General features: G+C 36.7%; 1 protein-coding gene across 2 annotated transcripts; it reads right to left on the bottom strand.

Moving 5' to 3' along the window:
• Window positions 1-2,383: 2,383 nt before the first annotated feature.
• Window positions 2,384-17,561, bottom strand: pck2 (phosphoenolpyruvate carboxykinase 2 (mitochondrial)). 2 transcript variants are annotated; one of them, XM_081696474.1, is made up of 11 exons: window positions 16,806-17,561; window positions 16,580-16,629; window positions 14,124-14,339; window positions 13,437-13,621; window positions 10,673-10,879; window positions 9,382-9,569; window positions 8,889-9,051; window positions 8,100-8,315; window positions 7,833-7,970; window positions 7,488-7,583; window positions 2,384-3,256 (listed from the first exon to the last, which is right to left on the bottom strand). In XM_081696474.1, the coding sequence occupies exons 2-11, from the start codon at window positions 16,600-16,602 to the stop codon at window positions 2,787-2,789; spliced, it is 1,902 nt and encodes a 633-aa protein (XP_081552600.1). In that variant the 5' UTR covers window positions 16,603-16,629; window positions 16,806-17,561; the 3' UTR covers window positions 2,384-2,786. The 2 variants fall into 2 exon arrangements, with proteins under 2 accessions (XP_081552600.1, XP_026861402.1); XM_027005601.3 differs by lacking the exon at window positions 16,580-16,629.
• Between the last annotated feature and the right edge of the window lie 1,645 nt (window positions 17,562-19,206).

The raw sequence follows: 19,206 nt of genomic DNA, 5'->3' as shown, positions 1-19,206 counted from the left end.
TCCCACATCCAAGATCCCAGAATACTGGGGGAAAAGGCCCCAAAGGCAAAGAAGCTGAGTTTTAGATGAGACATCAGAAAGATATTCCCTCTGTTGCCACAATTCCACAAAATTTTCTTCTTTTGAGTTCCACATATTTAGTTTTCATTTTGCCATGTTGCTGATTATTATAGGCATTATAGTTGCGTGTTATTCCATGCTGCTAACTACTGGCTTCTCAAAGTATCAGTTGCACAGTGATATCTTGGAGAAAAATGTTTGACACTCAGTATTACACTGAAATCTGTGACCATCAAATTTTGTGACCTTAGGGCTGCTGTTTCCCAATGTCAGTAAATTTAAAAGTGACCAAAAACTTATTTACATGCACAAACAATCTAGGTAGGCTACATAAGCTGTCCAGTAGCTTCATTTGTTTTAATTTCTCTTGCTGGTACGCAGTGCAAGTAACATTTGAGTGATCTTTTGTCAGCATGTCTTGCATTTGGCCAACTACCATTTTAATGCAATAGAAAATTCAAAATGATTTACATTTTCTTTTCTTTTTTCTTTTTTAAATTTTTTATTTATTTATTTTTTACATTGTCAGTATTTAGCAGATAAATGCTCTTATAAATGTCATATGGACAAAATTTGCAATAGTATATGACGTGATGTGTAGGTTAGAGTTCAAGATACCACTGAACTAGAATACTGTTGAAATGCTGGTATCTAGAAGTACAAAACAGACAGCCAGTGGACGTTTATGCCACCATCTGGGTGATAGGACAGACTAGTCTTGATGCTTATTTTCTGTGAGACTTGAAGCATGGTGTTTCAAGTCAAGCCGTACTTGAGGTTTGAAGTACTCGAGGTACAGATTGGGCTTTGATCATTGACATCAAGTATGGAGAGGCTGGTCCATTTTTGGCTTTGTAGGTGAGCATCAAGGTTTTAAATCTAAAACCCTGCACTAACTGTGCAAGAGAATCTTACTGGAGATCCAGCAGAAGGGACACATCCACTTACTCATTCACTCTCTCTCTCTCTCTCTCTCTCTCTCTCTCTCACACACACACACACACACACACACACACACACACACACACACACAACCTGCTCCAATCCCAATCTCCCGATTATTATTTATTACACACACCTGCTCGTTTGTGCTCTTTTGTTTCTCCTGCTATTTAAACCCTCAGCTACCTGACATCCGTGCTGCGCATTGCCAGTTCTCTTGTGCCTACGAGCTGTGGTCAATGCCTGGTCTCAAGCATTCTTCACTGTTGTGTTTTTCTAATGCTTTGATTTGTTACTGCTGCCTTATCAGCTTTTTGAGTATACTTGTGTCAAGCAGTGATGGGGCATAAAGATTCTCTTAACCTTCCCTTGAGTCTCGCTTCCTCTGTGCCATCACCGTCACAGTACAGTATAAAATACCAATAAACTAATAAAGAGAATACAGCGGTTATCATAATTTTCATACCTGTATTAATAGAGAAAATACTTAGGAAATATATTTCTTTGCTAGCTTACACAACCATATTGCCATTATTTGCAAGGCTTTCTGTGAAATTCCTCATAACTCCCCATTTGGAGAGTGCCTCTGAAAAACAACAATGAAGGGGTATGGCTATGTGGTAGGAACAAGGGGCAAGCAAATGACATTAGGCCTTAGTGACATTAACAGAGAATGAGAATGAGTCTATTTTTACTTGCTGTCTTCACTTTGTTGTCCCTTGTCACATTTCCTTTTCCTGCAAATTACAAAATCTTGCCAATCCATATTCATAAGTTACTTGAAACATACACTATACTTTTGAAATAGTCCTTAACACTCCTCAAAATCATCTTGAATCATCACCCCTTGTAAGCATTGCTTGAGCATGCAGTTTTCCAAACATCCTGTGTAGTTTTCCAAACATCCTGAATCTAACTGGTTTAATCTGCTCTACTGGCACGTAGCTTCATTAACAGTAACACTTTTGTTCTGTATCAAGGACAAACACCTGCAAACATCTTCAGGGTGATTTTCAAGTTCTGAAAAGAAGTTTCTGCTTACTGGCACATTTAAAAACAATTCACAAACTAAGACAGTGCATGTTAAAATCAATCTATACATATTTAACTCATTATATATGAATTTCTTCCACAATATAGTAAGAACAAATTTCCAATGCCAATTCTTAATAAAGACTACTCTGTATTTCATCGGAACTCCATTAATGGACAGAGGTGCTTTTGGTTATTTTACATTGTTAAGCAGCATTCAGCATCTTACTTCACAAAACTGGTGAAGTAAGCCTCTATTAAATTTCTCTGCCAATTGTTAAAAACAAACAAAAAACTCCAAAAACATTTACTGTGTAATAGGCATACAATCACAATAATTCCAAATGGATATATTTTAAGTGATTTATTTGGACATAAAAGATAAAATATTGACATTTCATTTATTTTAATAACACACCTAATCTATTTGGTCCTTCAAGTAAAAGCCTTTTAGGTGTCCTTTATTGTTTGTAAAGTAAATTCAACAAAGCACAATCAAAGATTAAGTCTTGGACTGTAGTTTGTAAACTTCCCATAGTGTTTTTAAGTTTACTAGAAGCCACCAAGTCCACATTGAAATTTTTTGCTAGTGCTTAGTTACAAAAGTACCAGACACCATGCCTGAAGTTTTGTTACAAGACTTTTTTTTTATTACAAGACTAATGATTGTTGTTTAAAAAACTTTATTTTTCTCCCACTAACCCCACACCTCACTAAACTTTTGACATGTCATCAACCATATTGTTTTTCTCTCAATCCCTCACTCTCTCCTCTAATGCTCTCAGCTCTCTCTCCACCTGTTCAGGTAAGTCAGCCCCCACTTGTTGGGAGAAGTAAGCTCGTAGCTCTTGGGCTTCTTTCTGCCAAAAAGATTTAGGCAAATCAAAAAGGGCACCCATATCTACTTTCTTGCTCAGGCCTTGTGTATTGATGGCACCCTCTTGAGGCAACCATCCTATAATACTCTTTTTGGCACCTTCATCCTCACTAGTGCGTCCACAGCGGTGGAAGATCCATTCAAGTACTCTAGCATTCTCTCCAAAACCAGGCCACAGGAAGGAATTGGTCTGTGGATCTTTCCTGAACCAGTTGACATGGAAAATCTTTGGGAGCTGGGTGGGTCTGTTCCTTGTCTCCATGCTCAGCCAGTGGGCCAGGTAGTCACCAAAGTTGTAGCCAAAGAAAGGACGCATAGCAAAGGGGTCATGCATGACCACTTTACCTGGAGTAATGAAGAATCAAACAAAACAAAAAGAAAACAGATCACTACAAAACATTTCAGTTATTGCTTGATAAAATAACAAAATATACTATAGCTCAGTGGTTTTCAAGTTATTTGAACCAGCACACCCCTCCTGTTTGTGTTATTAGAACTTGCGGCAATAATCAAATGTTTCTGCTCAAGATTTAAGCACAGAATATATTTACTGGTGTTTAAATATTTTCATGTGAGTGTTGAGTGCTTAATCTAAAAATCTCATTATCTTACACCCCCCAGGTCCTGAATCCTCTCAGGTTGAAAACCCCATCTTATTAATCATTATCATTATTAATAAAATATTTGTAATCATAAAGTAATATAAATCATATTCCTAATATGTTCACAATAACCCTATTCCTCTTTTTGGAAGTCACATCAGCATCAACAGTGAAAGTTCTGTTTTTGTATTAAAACTTTTGAAATTGTAATGATATTACTTATTTTACAATAAATTTCATTTTTTATGTGTTTTTAATAATTTTTTAAAAGGTATATAAACATTTATAGAAGAATTGATTGAATAATGATTAATCAAGGGTTGGGAAGCCTTAGATGATCATTAAAGAGATACTCCTACTGCAACAGAACACCAAGTTACTTCTAGATTGTCAATTTCAACTACAAACAAAAATATCTCATGTGCTGCCTCCTGCAGGATTGAGGTCACCAGGTCTCCTTGAGACAGAATCAGGAAACCGAAAACACAAAACAGTGGGGGCCTAAAGCATGGTTGACCAGTTTAGGGTATTATGCAATACAAAATAACATAGTTACTGTAGTCTTGTAGTCAGAAATAATTTCCACTGTTGTAAATTTGACAAGCAAACTGTCAAAACATACAATCAGACAAAATGTTACAAATCCACAACTACAATCACATGGCATTTATACAATGTGCCTTATATTTACATTTTACATTTACATTGCTGGCGTTTAGCTGACGCTTTTATCCAGAGCGGCTTTATCATATACGCATAGAATATATCATATCCAGTACAATAGGTTAGAGTTCAAGATACCATTGAACTACAATCCTGCTGAAATATAGCTGATACTGAATGCAAAATAAGCATAAACTCTGTATCAGATAACAATAAGTGCAATAATAAACGATACCAGACAATAAGTATTAGAGTTTCAGTTAATCAACTTATTTCATTTACTTAGTTATAACTGTATTTGGTGTACCAAAAGAATATTGGTTCATTTTAATATTTTATAATTGGTTCAGATTTGGTTCAGATATTTAGATAGTAACTGTTTTAGATACTAATTTATAAATGTGAATAGTGAGTAGTGTGATTTCTGTGTGAATACTGTTTCCAGTATTTAAGCAGTAAAAGCAGTAAAAAATTAAGCAGTAAAATAATCCCATTACACTTTGTAATGGGGAGTAACAATAATTGGTAAGCAATACATTTTCTGAAAAGTGGATCCTTCACCCATTTTTTAACAAGAGAAGAATCCTTTTAGCATGTTTGCACTAAACTGCTAGCTAGAAAACATTATAGAAAAATGAATGCAAAAATTACCTACATCACCAGCTCTATAATTTCATCTATGATCTTTCAGAAGGCAAAAAAAAAATGTTTAGAAAAAGAGGGGTAATCTATGTCTACATAAAAGAGGCACTACTGTAAATCCAAAGGGAATAAAGAAAGTCAGTATTCCACTATTAAATTCTATTGGCAATGCTATACTAACTCAGTGATGCATCTCAATCCAGGTATGGGCAGTCTTTTGTGTTTTGTAATATCTAAATAATTAATATTTTGATTAAATAATAGCAGCACAAGATCAAGCACTAAGTACAAGTTCGAGCAAAGGAACCTTGGTAACGGTAAAGGTGCTATATAAATGTTACAAATAAATAAGCAGTGGTGTGTCACACCAGAGAAAACCCAAGATGCAAAGGTGCCTCTGAGACAAAGGTGCCTCAGCACCTAGTAGCAGAATGCAAGAAACTGGCAGGGAAAACATACACTGAGAGATGCAACCAAGTAGCAGAAATCATAATATGGGAACAAATGCAAGGCATATGAACTGGACTACCTCAGGTCCAAATGGGAGGAACCACAGAGTTGTCAAAAACAACAAGGATAAGATCCTGTGGGACTTCCAAATCCAGACAGATGAGAAAGTAGTAGTGAACCAGCCAGACATTGCAAACTAAGTTGCAGAAAACAGCAGTGGTAATAGATGTGGCAGCTCCAAGTGATGGAAATAACTAAAGGAAGTAATGGAAGTTCAAAAAATACCAGAGGCTGTAAGTGGGAACAGAAAGTGTGGAAGGTTAACACAACTTTGTCCCAGTGGTGACAGGGGCACTGAGATGGAGGAGTGGTTCTAACAGATCAAAGGAATGACATCAGTCTCAGTTCAATCCTAAGAACAGCAAAAATACAGTGATGCACCAAACTCCTACTAATCCCAATGACTCGTTTGCTGTCTGGAGATACATATATATAAAAGGTAGTCAAAATTGCACTGAACATTTCTAGACAAATTTTTGGACAGAGCTCCTTCATCAACTGTGCAAACAATGTACTTCTGATGAAATCAGTTTATATTAGAAAAGTAGATGTTTAAAACATTTATTCCATGGTATTCTAAAATTCAGATTGTATGAATCAGTTCTTTTTCTTTCAGTTTCCTAAATTAATCCCTGTGAAATGAAGGTTTCTTCTTTCCCCCTGGAAATCTTGTGTACTTCACTGCAATTTTGTTACTCACTTGGAATCTTCTTCAGTTTTATATATTTAAGTCTATGCTGGATTACTGATCATACAAGTGATTTTGAAGTGCTTTGGTATTTTTTTAAGTACCTTTTTAGGACATGGGTCTTCAGTCTACATTTTAACAGCAAGGGACTACGTATGGATGGGAAAGTGTAATTTCATCCCACCACCTTGGTGATAGTGCAGGAAGGAGTCTCTCCTATCCCTTCAGGGATGGTGGTTCAGTATGAAGGGTTCAAGATATGGTGTGGATGAAACTAGTGCTTTCAGGTAGGAGGGGTTGGTCTATTTTTGGCTTTGTAGGCAGGCACTACAGTTTAAAATAAATAATAGAGCCCTAAGAGCCATCAATAAACATTTATATATCACAAGAATTTGCTCACAAGTTTCTCTCTCTACTTCATCATGCAGTTGCTCATCATAAAAATCCAAAATTTTTTTTTTCTTTTTTGTAATGGTAAGTTACAAATATTTCCTTGTTTATTACCCTATATAGGTAAAGCAATATTTTTGTTGTTGCTCACCCAAATAATCAAAATGCCCACCCAAACATGATATCCTAGTAACACATCTCTAGGAGAGTAAAATATTTTTTGCTCTCTGCCCTAACAGCAAATGATATCATAAGTGGAATAGTGTTGTAAGGCCATAGGAAGTGTAGGCATGGTCAGACTGTGGTGTTTGAATGATGTGAAGGCCAGTATGTACCTTGAAGTATGGGTGTGACACTAAATTCGGGGTGGATTCGTGAGGGCAAACAGAACATGTGAAGTGTGTGTACTTGCCAAAGGAGTGCGATAGAGACAGCCATGCGCTGAGCGAGAAAGAAGCATGAAAGAGACCATCACACAGGAAAGTAAAGTGTATTTTAAGGCTGCCATGCCAGGGAGCTAGGTCTTTGGCCAGCCACCTGAAGACCCACCTTTGAGGCCAGTCCTGCTGTCTTTATTACACTTTTATGAATTCTGTTGTCAAAAGTACTTGTACATACAAATCTGTAGATTTTGTTTTTCACAGATGGAACTACTTTTCCTAAAGTTGTTTGTGGTAAGGTGTGATTGCTAGGCTACTGTTATCACAGGTTCTGTCTGATTGTGCATGGATACCACAAAACTTTAGGGAAAGGGAAAATTGCTTTGTACTATATTCCTCCAGACTTTGAAAGTTTGAATGCTAAGAATAACTTTGGCAACACATTTTGTCTGGGTGGTCTCATTCTTACACATGTATTGATAGAATGTAATTCCCATGTTATATTTCCTAATAAATACCTTATTGTAGTTTGTATTTTTCTGCATGTTCCAGTTCTTTTAATTATTACACACATTCTTTAATATGTTTGGAGCTAAAATGTAAAATGTGTTAAGTGTTTTTATATTTTTCATTAATGTTATTATAATAATTATTATAATAAATTATAATAATAATGTGGCAGTTGCTAAAGGTAGAAATACCTTTATGTTCAGCAGCTGCTGTAGCTTCAGATCTCATCGCAGCCCCCACAAATACTCCATGACGCCAGTTAAATGTCTCATATACCAGAGGCACGCCTAAGAAACAAGAAGTTTGTTTATCTTAACAATGTTGAGAGTATTATTTATCTTAACAGTGGAGTGAACTGGGCCAGAGCAATTGGCTTTTCTTAGGTCTCTCACAAGAATTTGTACCCTGTTCACTTATCCTTATAATTTTTTTTTCAAATTGTTTTGAAATAAGAACATTTTACGAAATGAGGAGATGATGCAATAGTATTTTGCCATAAGAAAAAGAAAAAAGGTAGCTCAGTTTCAGGTAATCACCCTCTGGTCTCCTCCCACCAAATATAATGGCATCAATGGGCACTCCCTCATCACTCTCCCACAGAGGATCAATGATCGGACACTGGCTCGCAGGGGCACAGAACCTGGAATTGGGGTGTGCACATGGTGTAGCAGCACCTGAACAGAAAGAATCTAATTATATAGACATGCCGGTACTTGATTTTATCTGAATGAGATGAGATGAGATAGGATTACACAGTTATGCCTCTTGTGTTTTATTGTGACTTCATTAACCATTAATCTTACCAGGTTTCCAAGACTTTCCATGCCAGTCTGTTAGAGTGATGCCAGTTGAAGGGGGTTCAAGACCCTCCCACCAAACCCCACCATCACTAGTCTCACCAACATTTGTGAATATGGTATTCTTAGAAATGGTGTCCATTGCATGAGGGTTTGTCTTCAGGGAAGTGCCAGGTGCAACACCAAAGAACCCATTCTCTGGGTTAATGGCTCTGAGTTTACCTATAAAATAAATATATATCCCACTCTGTTTTAGAGCAGACAGGAATGTAGGTTATATATAATACCAGAAGTCCCTCATGCAGTTGTCTTATATTAGGAAAATTGAGAGTCTAACTGAAACTTCCTGTGTAGAGCAAAAACATCTAGACTCCACCCACTGATGGACAATAAAATTTTGAATATATGTGTGCTTCTTTTTTTGATGGCTAATTGAAAAACTCAAAATTAATCATAAGGTGTTTGGAATAGAAAGTGATCTTTATATTATTCAAATCAGAGGGCATGTTTAGTTTGAATAATAAATGCCTTAACTATTACTTCAATTTCAGCCTATTATCACATTCCACACCATATTAGAATTATTTTAGCAAAATATAACTTTGTTTTTCCTGGGGTGGGTGCAAAATCCCCAGTACTAAATTTTTATTATGGTAATTCATTATTTACAACACATCATCTCTTTGGGCATGTTGTGAACTTTCTAGCAATAGGAGCAATACGAACATGAAAACTGCAGAATCATTACTAACATATCAGGAGCTTTCTATGACCTCTATAAATTCTCTCTCTTACCCTGACTGTCAAATTTCATCCAAGCAATATCATCTCCCACACATTCCACCTTCCATCCTGGCAGCGCTGGCTTCATCATGGCCAAGTTGGTTTTTCCACAAGCACTTGGAAAAGCTGCTGCAACATACCGTTTAACACCCTGAGGATTTGTGATTCCCAGAATCTGAGAGTGAAAAAGCAAGAAGATTAAATATTTACAGTCAAACATACAGGTTAATATAACTTATAGACACAGAAATAATTTCTTTGTTCATAAATTAATCTTAGGTGTATTGGAAAACTGTTTTAGCATAGTATATGTATATAGCTGAGTAGCTGCATATAGGACTAGTAATTCAGAAGTTGTTGGTTCAAGCCCCACTATCACCAACCTTCCACTGTTGAGCCCCACAGCAAGGCCCTTAACCTGCAGTTGCTCAAACTGTAGTCAGTGTAAATTGTAAGCTGCTTTTATCCAAAGCTAAATGTATGAAGGAACAATGGTTACTCTAACCAGCATGTGTTCAGCCAGCCATCCTTCATCTTTGGCAATGCGAGAGGCAATACGGAGGGCAAAACACTTCTTTCCAAGGAGTGAATTGCCTCCATAGCCACTTCCAAATGACAGGATCTGCCTGGTGTCTGGGAGATGCGAGATCAGCACTTTCTCTGGATTACAAGGCCACTGATTCACCAATGGAGCTGGGACATAGGATGGAAAAGAATAGACATCAGACTTGGAATTTACCCAAATTAGTTTAAAAATATTTTTAATATGTTAGTTTTTTTGCTTGTTTTACTGATTCTTTGTTCAGACAATCAGAAAAAGCAACATTTTCATAATTTCAAACATTCACACATGGTTTGCCATGTGTCTCCTGTGCAAAAGTAATAAAAAAAAGATATATATATATTTTTTTAAATAACATTTTGCAATGAATCCAATACTTTTGGGACATACATTTGGGGGGTGGGGGGGAGGGATCAGGGAAATAACAATGTTTGTGTTACAAAGAATGTGCTGAATCCAATATAATTTCTACTACATATAACACATGAACAGCACTGGTATAAATGGTTATTAATGTATTAGTCTCACCAAAAAATAAATAATCAACCAAAGTTTTTTATATAGCGCTTTTACAACTGCTGCATACAACAGTTTGACATATGTCCAGGTCCAAGCCCCCAAAAGAGCAAGCCAGAGCCAATACTCCTCTGGTTGATACCGGGCAATATATATAAAAGACCAACAAATAAGAGACTAATAGATAAGCAATTATACCAGTACAGTCCACATTCTATATACAAAATAATCAGGGAAAACCAGCTATGACATGGTTTCTGCATAATTGGGTTCTTTGAGTTCAGGAATTCAAACAATGATTGTTACAACTACCTATACCTTTTTACAGACAACATACTTCTCTCCTCTCTATAGAGATACCACCAGTTTGCTGTTAACTGATGGTCACAAACAAATAACTAATAATTTGGAATTTTCCAACAAGTGAATTAAAGCAAGTGATGCTGTGAATAATATGCTAATCCATTAAGGAGGAGAACTGATGAATGTTTCACAGTTTAAAGTCACATATACTTGTAAATATTTACTTCTCAGTTTAAAATAATACAAACTAATGAAGACTTCTGTTACTTAAAATGTTACTTAAAATGACATGTTATTTAAAATTGTTTCATCATAGAGGATTAAAATATAAATGCTTTTTTTAACATCATGACTAACTGGTTTAAATAATACTTGCAGTCCTAGTTGAGTAGATATATAATGTTGTAATAAATACCTTTAAGTGGCAAAGGTCTGCCCACTGAGTGTTGGCAACGAACAAACTCTACACCCTGTTCCAGTTTTTCCATCACGGGCGTGCCTGTACGAGTCATAATCCCCATACTGGCTACCACGTATGGAGAGTCCGTGAGCTGAACACCAAATTTAGCCAAAGAGGAGTTGACTGGACCCATACTGAAAGGGATAACATACATTGTTCGACCTATAAGGAGACCAGGAAAGAAAAGAAGCATTGGCAGACATGTTATCATTTGGTTTTTCTTGACTGATTTAACTAAGGTGCAAGCTCTTAACACTCATTGCTGAAAAGCATTTAATACATTTCATATTGAAGCATATAAAAGCAAAATTGCATCAGACTGTTTACCCTTCAAGGAACTGTGTGTTGGATTAATGTACTACTTTATATGAATACACAGTGGACCTCCAAAATAGAATTTAATAAAACAATCTTAGTTTAGTTAATTAGTTAAAATACTACAGTGCAAAATACTAAGTTTTCAGGATAAAATAGATAAATAAAATATGGACAATACAGATAGGTACCCCAATACAATTATGTTTAGATCTTTTTATACTCATATAAAGTAAATATTTATTTGCTTTAACCAAAATATGCAGAAAACATTCCAAGCCTTTTGTTTTAACATTGGGTGTTTTTTGCTCTGTTCCCTGTCCAAGTAATCCTGCAGACCCTCAGTAATGTTAAGACATAGGTCCTAATTGTGTTTCAATATGTTTCATTTCACCATCATGCTGAAAGGGCAAAAGACCCCATTAAAGGTGCAGCAAGCCATAATACCACATGACCCTATACTCTCTATTGGAAAACAAAGCTCCTCACACAAAAATACTATAATAACATAATGGGACATTTATACTGATGGAAAGTTAAATGTCTTCCAACCTTTAGTTTTTTAGAAGACTGACACAGGTCATTTTACAGCATCTCCATGTTTTTCTGTACCATCTATCCTTCAGATTTAACAAGCTGCACAGTACCCACTCAGGAAAAGCATCCCACACAACATGCCGCTCTCTCCATGCTTCATTGTTGGGATGGTGTTTGGTGAGCAATGGGCAGTGTTAGGTTTGCGCCACATATTTTTTTGAAAGCAAAATTGTGTCTTATGTGACAATAAAATTTTATCCCACAATTCTACTTAGATTACTGTGATACTTTCTGGAAAACTCCATATTTTCTGGAAAACATACATACTTTTGGTCATAACACCACTTGGGTTTGAGGGCGTGGTGCAGTATTCTGCTGTTACTAGGATTGCACCCTTCTGCACTGAAATTGATGTTTCTCCTGGGATCTGCTGCTTGGTTTCTGGATGAACAATGGATTTCTGGTAATGTGTCATGGTAAATTAGTTTGGTGTGCTTGCTTGTTTGTTTTATCAGTCACAGCAGTACTTGCTGTGCCTGCAAAGACTTGGAGATTATACACTTGCAATCTGCACAGGGATACACACTGCTTCCTAAAGGTTTTCACTATATCTGTTTCTAAAACTCCAACCACAATTCCATCGATCTCCTCTTCCCAACATATGAAAAACATTCTGGCCACTGACCCTCTGGTACCAACAAGAATATGCTTCATCCTGTACCTCCATTTGCACTCGATTTTACAACTACAGTTAATCTGCACTGCTCAGTGTCCATTCTCTGAGTAGAACTTTTCTCATGAATTTGTCTGACTCATTCATTTGACTGTGATGTGACAATCCAATGACTTTAGTCAAGCAACTTCATCCACCTTAGTCAAGCAACTGCATCTGGTTTCTCATATATCTGTAATCCACACACCACTTGTAGAGGTTGTGGTGTTAGAATCTCCTATGGATCAGACATCAAGATGAGTACTGTTAATTTGCCTTTGTCCCACTCATATGAATGCATGCCCTGGTTAAAATCACTGATGTTTCCCCTCTATGTTGCTGACTCTGGTCTTTTCACAATTGTCCTCAATCTCAGCTCAGAAACTGAGACCATTTCTGTAGTTTTCTATAGGAATCATAGGCACTGTAGTCTATTGGCTCACTTCTTATCTCTCCAACCGACAACAATTCATTTTCCTTGTGAATGTTTGCAAAATTTCTAGTTTACAAAATTTCAGGATGTGAAGTTTTCAACATGATCATAGAAATGGTTGCCTAGGTAGTTACTTTATGCAGTTATCTTATTGTGGCACTGTTTACATCTTTGTGCCTAAGTGCCTCAGTGATGTGTCAAATCAATCAAGTTCTAGCTGTGTCCACAAGCTAGGTGAGGCAACCTGTTAATATAATATACCGATGCCTTTTAATACTACTGCGTGTATTATATGGCATGTGTGATACCTTCTACCACATACTATCAAAAGCTTGGCAGTGTATGCCCAATTACTTCCTTTAATTTCCTTGCTCTAGCAGCCTTATGCACCATAATTATATGTTGCTGAGCAAAGAAAACAGAACACTGAAATTCTTTTTTACAGCTCATCATAATTGAGGGTGGCAGTAATTCTATTGTTCATTATAGGCAATCTATTTTTTAAACTTACCACAGTGTCCACTCGGTTACTTGGGAAAGGATGATATTGTTCATTAGCTCAAGACTTAATAATTCAAATACAAAGACTTAATTAAATAAGCATAAACCACTATAATGTTTTACTAATTTCTGCTCCTATATCAGGCAATATGGCCTGCATATACAGAATCTAACCTCCATCCCCCAACCAACCCCTAATACACGCACACACAAACACAAACCAGTCATGGTGGCAGGAAAGCGTTCCTCTTTTGCTTTCTGGAAATCAGTCTCACTCATCCAGTTTCCAAGCTGGCTCTTGGCACCATTGCATGGAATGGGAACTGTGTCCCTCTGTTGCCTCGTCACTATCACCGTCTTACTCTCCACACGTGCCACATCTTTAGGATCTGTACGGGCCAGCCAGCTACATATAAGACACACAATTAATACATGATTAACGCATGATTTTCTTTACTGTCATTTGTTCATTCAATTAATATGGTAAAAAATGTTTCCTATAAATAACTTTTCCCCAAGGCATTTTTATGCATAGCTTCAAAGTACTTCTAGATTTGATATCCCAAGAACTGCAATCCACACACCACAGTAAATTTACCAACTGTCAGAGACATAACCTTTAAGGCTTAGAGCACATAATCTATTATAGTAAAGCAGCTAAACCTGTTTTCCATTAGTTATACTTTAAAGCTAACACACATATGTATTGCTGATTGTTGGCATTAGCTCAATTTTTCATACTGGCTCTTTCCTTGTTTGATTAATTTGCTAATATTATAAATATTTGAGTCTATAAAGACACCTAGGGGCTGCAACATACATAGGGACTCAGAATATGTTCTGTAAGCACAATGACTGCAACAGCGATGTTAGACTTAAAGTGAAGTAAATGTGCCTGTATTGCTCACCAGTTTACATATTTGGGCAATTTTTTCACCATGCCTTCCTTTTCCAGGCCAGCCAAAATGTCTGCTGTTTCTTCAGGTGTGCCAGTCACCACATGTACTTTGGCAGGCTCACATTCTGCCACAGCATTAGAGACAAACTCTGCCACAGCAGTAGGGAGTGAGGGGAAAGTAGACATGGAGCGAATACACACCGCAGCTGTGCTAAAGGCATCCCACCTTCAAATAAAAAAACAAATACATATTAGTGCTGGGTAAAGGTGTCTTTAATAAATCCAACTCTTGATATCTGGATGTAGTACATAAAACATAAGCAAAGTATATACTCTGGAGACATGTCATACAACATTTGCCCAGAATGTTAACCAATCTAATTCATCTTAAAATAAAAACTGGACAGATGAACAACTTACTTCCATTAACATACACTGTTTAGTTTCAGCTAATAAAGAGACATGTCAAAATACTAATACATTATTACTACAGAAACACAGAAAAATGACACAATCAGTCTAGAAAAGATAATGATTACTGGCACATGACTTTGAATAAAAGGAACCAGTGCAATATAGCCTATGAAATTTATGGCCATTTAATGAACTACAACTATTCACATACAAATGAATATGGCATCTGTGCTGAATCAATGCCCCCCTCAAACAAATTAACATTTGTTAAGAAGGAATACTTCTAAAAAACTTATTTGGATAAATTGTAACCTGTTTGCCTGCATGTTTCTTTTTGCAGGTTGACTCAAAACTAGAGAATGTGTAAAGCTCAGAGACGGTTGTTCAGATATTTGTTGGCACAAGTCCAAGAACAGTTCTTGCCCAACTTTACAAACAGCAGAACAAAGTAGTTGCTCAACTGAAACTCAAAACATGTATCTAGCTCCAATGACATTTACCCACAAGAACAAAACCTGAGCAAAAAAGAAGAGTCTCTTATAACTATCATTCCATTCTTTAAGCCCCAAGGCTGTACATATGTCAAAGCTCACTGAAGACCTACCTAGATTCCTCATTCTGTTACTTACTGGACTGAGAAAGAATGTCCTAAATTAACAGATGTGTTTGTAACTGAGGGAAAGAGGGACATGTGTCTGAATTGAATTAGACATATGGATAAGACACTGCTATTTATTTTTATAACCATATGTTTTGTGTTTAACAAATTGCTGGTTATTTCTGTAAACACTTGTAAGCATATGCAAAATAAGTTTAATTCAAATCACTGGCATATATGTTGTATATTTCTAAATTAACATATGCCTTGTTTACAATCGGGAGCTGTAGTCAGTATAGATAGACCAAAGGACAGAGATAAGGTTATAAGTTAATCAGTATTTCACAATAGTGATCCCCCAACAATACCTGTTTAGCTTTACTCCCTCTATTTCCTCAGAAACCAAACACACCTCTTTAAGAGCAAGCCAATCAGGGAAGTACACACGCAATCACTCCCCTTTTCCACCCCACTCTCCTTGGGTTAATCCTCCCGTTGCAATATTAGATGCCTGGCCAGCAAAAGGAGACTCCATCCAGCAGGCATGGTCACATTAAAATGCAAGAAGAAGTCAATGTGTAATGAATTCTAACATGGCTCACTCAGCAAGAAGAGTGGACAGTGTTGCAAGCTACATACAAATTTTTATATATACACGAAACTATCACTGTGCAACATGCTCCACAGAGAACAAAGCTGTTAGATGGCTTCCTAACATTGAGGTTTTGCCTTAACTTTAAACAATGAAGTCACTCTTGCTACTTTGCATCTTTGCTACATTCAATTATTTTTATTTATTATCTCCCAGTAATAAACAAAATGACATATGAATAAACATAGATTCAACTCTTTTATGCCATGAAAGTGATACAAAAATTGCCAGACGTGCAAATGTTAGGCACTTTAACTGGATGAATGTCAAGTTGTAATGGTTACTCTATCATTCAATCTTAAGTTAAATCAAGTATATTCTCCCAACCTTGCGTTTTCAGAACGGTAAGCCTGCAAAGTAAATACTAGCATCCATTGAATCTATCCTATCCAAAGCTTGTTTGTTTTAGAAAGGAAAATTATTTGATATTGTCAAAAATGGGCGTACGTGAGCATGTGTAAGTTTGTTTACTGTTATGGTGAGAAGGACGGTCACCCAGCAGTTTTTACCCAGGACAAGTAACAAGGATAAAAACCCTAATAGCAGAGACGGATTCTTCATCTCAATGTTCGCCTATCTGATGTCCATTACTGCTTCTATCTTTTCACTTATTTTCACTTCTGCTTGCATATTCACGTAGCCTAATCCACAGCTTCACCTGTGCAAATCAAAAGTTAGTTAAAAGCTTATAACCGCCGTTATAACTCACTCGACTAAATTTTATTTATTTTTTAGCTTTTGTTAAAAAAAGGAAGTGTGCTTCCAGTTCGATACGATACTCATAATACCTAACAAGCCTTACCGTCTGAATCCTAATAAATGCATCCAGAATGGGAAAGAATGAATGAAGGTCTTTGTCGTCAATCGTTCAACAACACAAACACAGCAAACATGAACACGTACTTAATATTTACTTCGTAATGCAACTATTGTAGTTGGACGTAGGATGTTGTATTATTTTGCAATGTTACCAACAGACAATGTCCCAAAATAATATAAACACTGGATTTTGGTTTTAAAAAACTTACCTTTTGAGCACTCCTATCAATAGACAGGTCATATCTGGTGCAGTCTTTGAGCTCTTTATAAATGAGCTGAAATTATTATACAATTGAAAATATTCCGAAAAATAAGGAGTCAGTTGGGAGTGTCTCAGCGCTTCACCGACCACTTCTTATAACTATATGACTAAAAGTCTAGAAGTCCAAATGCTGAAGCTAGGTTCGTGAGAGACCCTTGTACTTTACACGTGTAACTTATCTTGACTACACACACTTCCACGTTCTTCTCCAAATCGCGCCCATATGCTAACAATCACACAGTTTTTAATCTGCACTCAATCTGATTGTATCATCTCGACTACCTCTAGCTACATTACACACGTCCACTACGGTATTCTATCAACGGAAAATAATGTTAGCAATTTCGGCATTTCATAGTAGGCCTAACTATCCTCTAATATCACGAAAAATAAGAAAAGCTATCCACATATCACCCTTAAAACTTTTGGATTTATATATGAAGTTTCTCTTGGGTTATTAAGTCAATATCAACTTCATCATCCATCACACACACAGCTGGACAACAAATGTAATCTACCAACACCGGTTGACGAAAGTTGTTCCTGTATCCGTAAAGGCATAGGCTACAATAGGCAGATTTGCTCTAACTACGTTGCCCAATTTACGTGATATTTGATTTCTATTTTAAGTTTTATAAGTTTTATCTAGCTTGTGAACTTCACCTTCTAAGTGTATTGTTAATTTTATAAATGTATTTATCGTATAGCTGTGGGGAGGAGTGTTCCGAGCTCCAACGAGGCAGTGCCAACGTCAGCATGTTAGTTGTCAGCGGAAGCGACAGTAGCCTAAGGCATGCTGATGACCCGCCCTAGCCGAGATGGTTGTTTACGTGTAACTGTGCATTTAATTAGCCTACTTGATAATTGGCCTGTTCCTGTTAGTGGACGTAGAGATTTGTATCCTGTGCAGCATGGGCTATTAGTTCAGGTTTAACCTTTAACTGTTACTATTATTGAGCTACCTCCCAAAAAACAAAACAAAAGAAAAAACCCAAAAACAAAACAATACAACGGAACATTTTCTACTAGTATCAAAGTTCAACGAACAAGTCCTGTTACCATTCAATAATAGGTTACAGTTTGCGGATCAAATAGTAGAACTAGATATAATAACGCAATAGTGCATATTATGGCAGTATTCTATTAAACTTCAAAGTTTATGCCTACGGTTGCACAGAATGACATACATATACAACATACATACAATATCACAGAAACTGGAAGCTAAAGCATTTTTTAGCAAACTCCAGCACAAAAAAAATTACAGATCATAGTTTAGTTTTTGCCAATATTAGAGTAAATGGTAGAGCTGTAACAAATATTTTTATATTAAGTAACAAAAAAGGACCTGAATAAGACTAATTTAAAGTTTCTAGAACTGTGTTTTATCAGCAGTAATCTTTGAACTCTTGAATAAGAGATATTATTTTAATGTTTTCAGTGCTGACAAGCTTTAGCATGTGAAGATGGGGCTGCCAAGGGTGTAGTCTCCTGCCCCTTGTGGTGATTGCATGCTGTAGCATCTTACACTCAGAAGTAACTGTAAACTTTATACAAAATATTTAAAACATTAATTATACAGAATGGGTTTGAACAGAGTTGTGGAGATGAAAATATATTTCATTTATTTTAATTATTTGTTGAGGAGATTCCTCTTCCACTAGAAAGCCTTGTCCACACATTCCAGTGAGCAACAGTAATAATTGTATTTTTCTTAAGTAACATTATGAGTGAAAACTCCTCCTTTACTTCTACTCTATTGTCTACCCTTCCTCATTCTGACTCTCTTTCCTCTCTCTCCTTGGATACAGTCACTAACACTTTCCTTTCTACACTCCTTGTCAATGATTCTTCTGTGTGCTCTCTCTTCCAGACCTGCAAGATCTCTCCCCTGCCTGCCCCCTGGCTAATGAAAGCACTGCGTTGCCACAGAAGAAGACTAAGGACTGCAGAGAGATGGTGGAGGAAAACTCACCTAGATTCAGACCTCAGATCATACCAATCTCCTTTCCATGCTCTCAGTGGAAGCACCAGCTGCAGAGTCACCCTACTAAAGTGTAACATTTGAATCATGAACATGTGACCTTTGTAACCTCTTCAGTAATTTTTTCTTCTCTCTTAAACTTTCCTCCTCTACTTACTCACAAGGATTTCATCAGAGAAGGTAGCAGCAATCCACCAGTCCCTTTCCTCTGTTCCCACTCTTCCAACCAGTGTTCATACCCCTACTTTCTGGCTTCTTTTTCTCCTCTTTCCTCAGATAAAATCCATCAACTTCTAGCAATCCAATTACATGCCTTCTGGATCACATTCATTCCACTCTGTTTGAGACAATCTCAAGAGATCTC

Source organism: Electrophorus electricus, chromosome 14, assembly GCF_041902795.1.
Source record: "Electrophorus electricus isolate QZ-2024a chromosome 14, ASM4190279v1, whole genome shotgun sequence".
Lineage (NCBI taxonomy): Eukaryota > Metazoa > Chordata > Actinopteri > Gymnotiformes > Gymnotidae > Electrophorus > Electrophorus electricus.
This window is presented reverse-complemented; position numbering and strand designations above follow the sequence as displayed.